General features: G+C 35.0%; 1 protein-coding gene across 1 annotated transcript; it reads right to left on the bottom strand.

Moving 5' to 3' along the window:
• Nucleotides 1-7955: 7955 nt before the first annotated feature.
• On the bottom strand, nt 7956-9987 carry LOC149161033 (uncharacterized). The gene is made up of 2 exons (XM_089435471.1): nt 9569-9987; nt 7956-9481 (listed from the first exon to the last, which is right to left on the bottom strand). Exons 1-2 carry the CDS (start codon nt 9734-9736, stop codon nt 8900-8902), a joined length of 750 nt encoding a protein of 249 aa, XP_089291597.1. The 5' UTR covers nt 9737-9987; the 3' UTR covers nt 7956-8899.
• Between the last annotated feature and the right edge of the window lie 215 nt (nt 9988-10202).

Raw genomic sequence — 10202 nt, 5'->3', positions numbered from 1 at the left:
TCTCATTTGGTCCTTCCTGTGCAGTAGGAATGCACTTACTTTTTATCATATATATCCAGTAGTGAGGGAGGATGTCATTAAAACTGTTGCATATTTCAAGGAATATGGACCATCCAAAAATTGTAGTAAATCCAGAATTATCAAATGAAGAGACATTTGGCAAACATATCCTGTGGGTTTCATTGATGGTGCATGTTGTAGGAGGAAACGCAGGTGTGGTGCATACATTGTTATAGAAGCCGGTAAATACTGTCACTTTTGGTGGGAAGGGGGTCACGGCACAAATAGCAAAGCAGAGATCATTGCACTATGGGGAGTACTGATTGTAGCGAAATAGTTGGGATTGGAGCACATACAAGTCTATGGTGATGCAAAGGGAATCATATATTGGGTCAAAGGACATAACAACTTCAATCCTCCTATATTAACTAATTGGATGAAGTGCGTCAAGAAGCTAGTAAGCACTTTTCATCATATCTATTTCAATCGCATTTACAGGGAGCAGAACTAGACTGCAGATTTATCATCAAAGAGAGAAATAGATAGGGCACCTGGTAAGTTCTTCTTTTTAGCATATGAACAAAGAGCTATGACAAATGTGGGCAACATGAACTTTTCTTAGAACTAGGAGGCAGAATGGTAGGTTTTTTTGAAATGCAAGGAACATTAATGATTGTAAAAAGGAGATTTTATTGGTTATTTTAGTTATTGGACTATGGCTGAAAGATTTTAGTTTATGGATTACTCTAGATAATAGGAGATACGACAGTTACTACTGTAATGTTGGAAGATAAAAGGACTTTATTTTGCAGACATATTGAAATATATGACAATTGTACTATTTGTTTTATTAATGTAATACAGAAGCATTTTTTTTTGCTGAAAAAAAAGACATCAATGTCCGCAACTGCTGCCAATGCTTTCAGTGACGCCTACAATACAACTGAATCCATGAAGCCTATGAACCTGTTGGTTTCTAGATGAGGTCTTCCATGCTCTTGGCTCAGTTGTTTCACTTTCATTTTATTGTTCCATTGATCAGAAAATTGTACCTTCATGTACTTGTTGAACTTTCAATCAAATGTATTTTATTCATATGATTTGTTTTCGGGTGGAGGAACATCACATCTCAGATTGTAATCGTAATGGCATTGTGGTTTGGGCTTTGCAGTCAACTTCTTCTGTTTCTTATTGAAATGTGCACTTACAAAGGTAGAAAAAAACCATTGAATGTGAGATTTTTGGTGGTTATGGTATTCACTGAACTTGTATTTTTTTGACTTTGTATTTTGCCATTGACTTATAAGGCAAGAGAGAAACATAGTACTGAAGAAGCCTCTTAGTCGTACATAGAACCTTTTTCAGTATTTTTCAACATAGTCATGTCTTGTGACTGGAACCTGGGGAAGAGGTTATCATTAAACCCTCCCAACCATCCAGGCTATACATCATTGACATTGAATGCAAACTCCTACGTGGTTACAGTATTGGCTAAACGTGTATTTTGTTATTGAGGTAAGTAGAGAGGAATTTTGGGTATTAACGAGTGTAGATCTATTTAATTGTCATGTTTGGTGAGTGAAGAGGTTATCATTAAACCCTCCCAACCACCCAGGCTATACATCATTGACATTGAATGCAAACGCCTAGGTGGTTATAGTATTGGCTAAACTTGTATTTTGTTATTGAGGTAAGTAGAGAGGAATTTTGGGTATTAACGAGTGTAGATCTATTTAATTTAAATTTATCTTGGGTTGAAAGAAATCAAATCTTTTTCCATTTTTCCAATGTAAAAAAATGTTTTTGGAAAGACTTTGATACTTTCTAATTGTACTACATTTATAATAAATTTAAAATTAGGATGGATTTAAGTTGTATATATATAGAGAGAGAGATAAGTGTGTGTGTGGGGAATTATACATCTCTCTCATATTTAGCATCATAACATGGAAAATATTTAACAATTATGAATTTTTTGAACTTGAGGTGGATATTGAAATATTTCTTATGAATATCATATTTAGATTCGTGTTAATCATTGAAGGAATTACACATCTCTTTTATAAGATTTTTTTGTTTTCAATTACTTAATATATTTATATAAAATTGATATAAAACATTTTACTTACAATTGACATTGCAATATTTTATTTATAACAAATGTTCAAATTATTATTTTGTTCTCAATTACACATCTCTTTTATAAGATTTGTTTGCTTTCAATTACTTAATATATTTATATAAAGTTGATATAAAATATTTTACTTACAATTGACATTGAAATATTTTATTTATGATAAATGTTCAAATTATTATTTTGTTCTTAATTACACCTCTTTTATATGATTTTTTTTCTTTCAATTATTTAATATATTTATATAAAGTTGATATAAAACATTTTACTTATAATTGACATTGAAATATTTTATTTATGACAAATGTTCAAATTATTATTTTGTTCTTAATATTTTTTTAAATATCCATACCCGAAGAGTTAAGGAATTACACATCAAGGAATTAAACATCTACTTCATATTAGATGGTAAAAAATTTCGCATAACAAATTCCTGATAGCGTTAAGGATATTGCGACTTTAGTAAACTTCACGAACACTGTAAACTTCACGGCCAACAGTGTCGATGTCCTGGGTTCGATTCCGTCATTCTTCGGTGAAGCACTCCCCAACATGCAAACATTGTGTCAGATTTGAACAATGTCATGGGCACCATACCATAGACATTCTCGGGGTCTAATATTGAGTTTCTTCATCAAAAATAATGATCGGACCGGATGTCCTAGCTGGAGGTGCCGGAAAAATTCAATTAACCCCATGTTTGCTGAAAGCGCTCCACAGCCGAGGAATCTTCTTTTTTAGGTTAGTGTTATTAATAAATGGGAGGGAGTCATCCCCATCTGGAAATCAGCGAAAGAACTACAGCTCCCAGATGATTTGGAGAATCAATGGAATGATGTTTTACTATTGCTGCGTGCCCATGGCATATATCGTTCTGCCGATTATGATTTTCTTATATGGAAAGGTCTGGGCGGATCCTCGGCGGTGCAGGTAAAGCTTATATATCAGCAACTCTTATCCTCGGAGGCAGATAATACCGGAGAAGTTTCCCCCTGATTTCTGGAAAACAGGATGCCCTACGAAGATTGTAATTTTTGCAGGGCTGGTGTTCCACAATAAGAACTTTTCGTGGGAAAATTTGCAAAAAAGACACTGGCATGGGCCTGCAATCTGCTTCCTCTGTAAGAACAACTCTGAAAACAATGTTCATCTTTTTCTCACATGCTCTGAGACGCGGTCTATCAGAGATAACTTAGCAGCACACTTTGGTTTCCCCCATGACTCTTGCGCTTTTATTCCTGAAGCTTTTAAGAGATGGAGCACCATGCACATAAGATGGAGGCCCATTCCTTTATAGACCATTTGGGCCATATAGAAATGGAGAAATGGCAGACTCTTTGATGCAAAAGCGGAACCCAGCACTTCTGTGGTTACATCTATCATATTTCTATATCATGTCCTGGACATGTCCGGACAAATCAGAAATTGTAACAGGAAAAACAATACAGCTCCATGGTTCCTCCATGTGCTTTCTTGGATGGTGCTGCTCAACAGGGGAGGAGTTTTCATCAAGACAACAGAAGAATAGTCCTATGAAATCCATTGGAATGCTGGACAGGGTTCCAACAACAGAGCAGAGGCGGTGGCATTAGCAGGGCTTCTTTCCTTTTGCACTTTCCTTGACATTCCGAAATTAAATATCTTTGGAGACTCAAAGTTAATAATCGATCATGTTTTGTCAAAGCATAACATAGAAAACATTCATCTTGCTGGATGGCTAGATAGAATTGCAGTTTTATGGAACAACAAGAAGAGCTATACTATTTCTCACACTGCCAGATCTAATAATCTAATAACAGGGAGGCTGATGCATTATCCAAAAAAGGCCTAACCTCTCCTCAAGGCCTATGGAAGATGCAGATTAATTTGACAAACAACTGCTTCCAGATCCAGAAATTTTGTCTTCCAGAGATATAACTCTCTTCTATGTTTTTGTTTTTTATATTTTTTCTTTACTTATGCTAGTTCTATACATCGGCACAATACACGGCAAGGTATGAACACACACTTTCTATGTTGGCAGAGAAAACATTTTTGTTTTATATATCTGATAAACATATGCTTCCTATCTCCATCAAAATTTTTGTATATAAACAGGACATACAGCTTAAAATTCAGCCATACTTATAGATGCGAAGAAAGCCACACACCGGTCTATGTAAAGGCAATTTGCTGTATATACAATATCAATATATACGCTTTTTTTCGTGCTGAAAAAATCAATCGGGTTCAATCTTTCTGGCTCCGTCGAGGTTATTTCAGGGATGACTGCGCTTTCTCAGCTCTGGCTTCAGTCAAATGCTTTCACAGGTCCCATTCCTGACCTTAGCAACTGTGTATCGCTGAAAGACCTTGGGCTACCGGAGAATATGCTAACCGGGTTAGTTCCTGATACTTTAACTTCTCTTACTTCGTTGTTGAATACTACTTTAATCAACAATGCATTGCAATGGCCTTATCCCAAAATTGATAAGAAAATAAATGCATTCATTAAGGAACCCCTTGAAAACAATTCTTGTTTGTCCAACCCAAGTCCCTGTGATAAGAAGGCGGATGTGTTGCTTCCCTTTGTTCAGGATGCTGGGTAGCCCTACATTTTGGCCTCTGAATGGAAAGGAAACGATTCCTGTGGTGGTTGGCAGGATGTAATATACCGTAGAAAGGTTAAAAAAAATATTGTCGTCGTCTCCTTTGGCTGCTCGTATGATGTCTTTCTCTTTGCGAGTGTTTTTTTCCTGTAGAATTTGGTGCCATTTTAATCATTAAGAGATCGTTTGGCAGGACTGCTTCCTCGTCCATCTCTTCTAGGGAAGCAAAGGTATTTTTACCCAAGAAGGTATTGATTAGATCTACCGCTTTAGGGTTAATTTGTTCTCTTTTCTTTGAACTATTTAGATCAAAACAAAACCACCCTTTCAAATAAACAATTAACAGGAAAATGATCTAACACCATTTCAAATAAACCATTAACAGGAAAATGATCTACCAAAATTTAACGTCTCTCTGAAAAAGTCAGTGAGATACAATATTAGGTATTCCTATGAAATGAATCAATGATGTTTGAATTCGGCCGTGTTTTGTGGAGCAAGGACCAGGGAACAAGAACCATTTCAAACTAGAATTTAAATTTAACCCCAAAAAAAGCATCCTTGTTTGGGAAAACACAATCCTACGTCATTTCACTGACATGCTTAGTCCATATAACATGAAAAGATTACAAAATAAATAAAACAAAAAAAAATCCCATCAACAATGAATGTATAGAGAAAGGATTCATAACTATTTTTCAAAATAAAAAAATAAAAATTAATTCCCATCGACAACAACTGTATAGAGAACGTCATCAAAACCACTTAAACAAATTTAGAACACACCCTTTCAAACTTTACCTATGTATTTACAGAGTGACTTGAGTGGGCATATTATCTAATCCAAACATATATTGAAACAATTTATTTGAGTGATTACTTGATTGATTTTTTTGGCCTAAACAATGAACATCTTGCAAATTAGGAAAAATACTGGTTTATCATTATTTTGCTTAACTTTTTTTAATTATCTTATATTTTAGTAATCAAAAAGAGATGTTTTGTAAGGTTATGGATTGAAAATCTGCAACAGGTTGACCTCACAATATTAATCTAATGTATAAAGTTGTAAGTATTGAACATTTATTGCTCAAAATGTGTGACAGGTTTACATTGTCAATGTGCATCATTCTTTTTTGAAAGTTTTAGTTTCAGATTTTTGTTTTGCAAGGTTATGTATTGAAAACCTGGAACAGACTGGCCTAACAATATTCATCTAATGTATAAAGTTGTCAATATTGAACATCTATTGCTCAAAATGTGTAACCGGTTTACATTGTCAATGTGCATCATTCGTTTGTGAAAGTTTTAGTCTCAAATTTTTGTTTTGTGCCCTCATACAACAACAATCTGCGTTATAAGTTGCAACAGTGATGTTAATAGCTTTCTCGATTCAACCACATTTTATATCATGGTATTACAATAGATTCAATATTTTTCTTCTTAATATTTTCTCAATTATCCATGAATGCAATGCCACCATGTTTAAAACAAACATAAATATAATTTTTATAGTTTTCAATTGGGGTGTGGGTAATAGTTAGTTTTAATTAAAGTTGGGATCTAATGCATAGCTTTTCATCTTCAAAGGTTGACTTTACTGTTTTAGAAAATGAAAAACATATGACATACATGTCTACAAATGTCTTTCTCATAAAACTTTTCCAAATTAAGAAACCTATTTGCTTCTCTTTGCAACTTTTGAGGCAATTGCTAGTTACTAGATTCTGAAGAGAATTTTTTTTATAGATTGGACTATGCTCGTAGTATTTTACATCAAATTTTTATCAGACAAATCAATTTTTTTTATAGATTAAGCAATGCTCATAGCTTTTTATACCCAAATATTATTAAACAATTCATCAACAACAAAAACTATTTACTCATAAAAAACTAAAACATTCCATACAAAAAACACTAAATAACTTCAATAAATTCAATATTACAATGAACTATTTTCCTGATAAAAAAATACCAATTTTACACATAATACTCAAATGGCTTTACCTTCTTATCTTTTTATTATCTTTTGCTTTATGCTTTACCCCCATTATATATATATTATCTTTTGCTTTATAAGGCTACTATGTAATAGTCCTAATATTATTATTATTCGTCTGCCGTTATTTAATCTTATTCTTATTGTAATAGATGCAAAGTGAGTGATACAGATCTTTGACAGGTTACACCTTTCGAGACCTGACGAGCAACAGAGACCGATTACTGACAAAAAGTAATTTTCAAGTTTCTTATTAACAGAAATCGTGCAGCATGAGACAGACAGCCAAAAAGAAATGGCCGTAGTCTAACCGAACTGCTTTTTTGCTGATCTAAATGGCCCTAGTTTAACTAGATTGCGTTTTTAATTTAAATGGTCCTAGTTTAACTAGATTGTGTTTTTCTTTAAAAATTATGGAAATTTTAGTAATATTTTGATAAATTTAGGTAAGATTTTTGTAAATTTAAATTAAAATTGTTAAATTTCAAAATGTATAGTGCTCGAAGTTTTTAATGTTGCTTAATTTATTATCACTTTCAAAAACATAATTTAAACAAATTTAAAAAAAAAAAAAAAAAAAAAAAATTGAATTTTTTTAACCAAATTCCAACTAAAGACCGGGCAATTCCTCCACGGTAAACTTGTCTATGTAAAGAGGCTAAGTTCTCTGACAACTTTAATTTGATAAATAAATTCTTAAATTCCTGCACAGTAAACTTGTCCATATAAAGAAGCTAAGTTCTCTGACAATTTTAATTTGATAAATAAATTCTTAACTTGTTGTGGTTACCCATTCAGAAGAAAAAACAAAAAGATTATATATCACTAGAGAAAATGCCACGGTAAACTTGTCCACAGCGGTACATGTAAAGAGGCTTAAGTTCTGGGCAATTCCTATTTCCACCTTTATAGCATTATAAATGCCCTCTAACATGTGAGGGAAATAGCACTCGTCCTCTCTCTCCAGGCTCCATTCATTTGTTGAGATGTTGTCACTTAAAGAACGAGCGCTATTTTCCTCGCATGTCAAAGGGCATTTATAATACTATAGAGGTGGAAATAAGAACTTCCCTAAATTCTCTGACAACTTTAATTTGATTAATAAATTCTTAACTTCTTGTGCTTACCCATTCAAAAGAAAAAACAAAAAGATTATGTATCACTCGAGAAAATGGAAGAACTGTCAATAAGCAAACATCTCATACAGCTACAACTACAATCTTTGAACCCATTCTTTAAAGTATCCTACCGTTTCTTTGGTGTCCGTTTTAGGATCCAAACTAAATCCAAACGGCTGGCCATTCTTAAATTCCCCTGCTCATTTTCGAGTTCAAAATGGTGTGCTCCATGCTTGTGATCGTAGGGTATAACAGAAATGGCAGCCAACAGTACAGATGATGCCATCAGCCGCAAATCCTCGTGCTTCAAGTTTTTATTAGCCGCAAATCCTCGTGCTTCAAGTTTTCATTGTACCTTTTTTGAATGATAAACAGCCTGTACGATGCATAGCCATGATACAATTGACTTTCTGATATCCAAAATATCTTTGTTACCTTTGAATAGTAAGTCGCCATCATTTGGGGCTTAGTTTGTTGAATAAGCCTGGAGTGCATCCGGTGCGTTTGAGAAAGTAGCAAGAAAGACAGAAAATATTCTGCAGTACACTCCAATTGAATCATCTTGCAATTTATAAAAAATTATGTACAATTTGTAAGTCCAAAAAAGCCAAAATTTCAGGAATAAACTCTCTTTTGTCAGATGAACTTCCAACCAAGTTTTCTTTTGTGTTTTGTCAGATATGCTGCCAATGGTATCTGTTGACATTAAGGACAACTAGCATCAGTGCCAAGCATCAAGCATAAAGGACATACATCTTACTGAATATTCCTTGAATTTTCCCTGGTTTCTTCCCTCTTAACCTGCCATTACTTTCCTGAATATGCCTTGGATTTGCACCTGGCTGTATTTCTTTTCACTGTATTGTTATAATTTGCATAACATTCCCTCTCCTTTTTGGGTTGAATATTTTGTGAGTTTGCATCTCTCTTTTGGGTGATACAAAGCCACAATAAACTGAAACCCTAAACAATCCCTCAACTTCAAACAGATAATCAAGGCTGGCCACTGATACATTTAGTATGAATTTTTTTTATTAAAAAATTAACGAAGACATATGAATTACACCTTACCATTCCCCTGATTCATTGGAGAACACCCCTCTTCCACAGTTCTTGGAGTTCTTGGAAGAGAAAGAAACATAGATGTATCTGTATATGAAGTTGTTGCAATGTCCAAGAAGTAGAGGGCGAAAATCATGATACAACAACACAGAAACATGGGAATGGGGCCGAACGTCCAGAGAAACAGAGGGAAGGAGAAGTAGAAAGCTCTGAGCCCCAGAGACCAAAAATAGCTCGCTCTATTCAACGCTTGGCTCACATAGCACTGCCAGTGCCCTTCCCCAGGTTTGCCAGCGGGCACATTTATGAGAAAGCTGACATGGCTATAGTACCTAATGGACTGAACATTGAACAGAAATGCTATCAGAAAACAAACAAGAATGGCGAAATACTTGACAGAAGACCCCATTCTGCTGTCATCTCCGTATATAAAAGCAGCCGCCGCGCCCCCCGATCCAGAGCTGCCGACCAGTATGCCGATGAGGGAACTGAGAGTGATGGCCGTGGATGCAAGAAGAGTGGAGGCCATTATGTTGTTCCGCAGGGTTTGAACTGCCAGCACACCGTTCTTGATTCCCTCCTGGAAAAAAAAGACGAAAATCACGAACCAACCATATAGTCTAGCAATCCAAACCAGTGAGCAGGGAATATGAGGGAATTGACTTACCGCCATCATTGTATCGACCCAGATTTCTCTGTTGAGGGCATTCAGTCCGATCACGGTGGTCGTGGGATGGCATTTTATTCTGTATAGAAGCCATGCATGATAGCTGCTCAACAAAAGAAAGCCTGCAGGGACCAGACCGAAATCCAAATCGTGCTTTTCGAAACCCATTTTCTGATTTAAAGATGGAAGTGGTTCAATCTCAATCCCAAAAGCTCCAGCAGAAATTGATGCCCTGCCAGGAATTTGGAAAACTGAACGCCGAAGGAAAAGTTAAAGGAAGCAGTTGTGGTAGAGTTTCATTTCAGCAAAATGACCAGAGACAGCGAAGCATTTCACGGCTTACAAGTGGAATCCCGCCATGAACGCCAACATTGTGGGTAAAAAGTTGAGGGAATCGGCGGGCCTGGCCAATTGGGTACACATGTTTTGCTGGGTGGGTACTCAAGCGCTTTTGACTCGAAGCCTTTTATTTAATTCGCATCACTTTGGTAATTCCAGTTACTTTTGGCCGTCCACGCAATGACTCTAATTTTGTTTTTTAAATATATTAAAATTATTTAATTAAATTAAATAATAGATGAAATACTAATTTAACTTTCAAAAATTTAGTATTTTAAGCATTTTTTATATAAAA

The sequence above is a fragment of the Pinus tabuliformis genome, chromosome 5_2 (assembly GCF_031772625.1).
Source record: "Pinus tabuliformis cultivar Carrire ecotype Pingquan chromosome 5_2, CPIR1, whole genome shotgun sequence".
NCBI classification, from domain to species: domain Eukaryota; kingdom Viridiplantae; phylum Streptophyta; class Pinopsida; order Pinales; family Pinaceae; genus Pinus; species Pinus tabuliformis.
The sequence above is the reverse complement of the archived record's forward strand: the minus strand, read 5'-3'. Positions and strand labels throughout refer to the sequence as shown.

Coding starts and splice junctions, on each gene's coding strand:
- LOC149161033 (XM_089435471.1), bottom strand. CDS start 9,736: ATGGGTTTCGAAAAGCACGATTTGGATTTCGGTCTGGTCCCTGCAGGC. Junction 9,482..9,568: donor GGGTCGATACAATGATGGCG/GTAAGTCAATTC, acceptor TTTTTTTTCCAG/GAGGGAATCAAGAACGGTGT.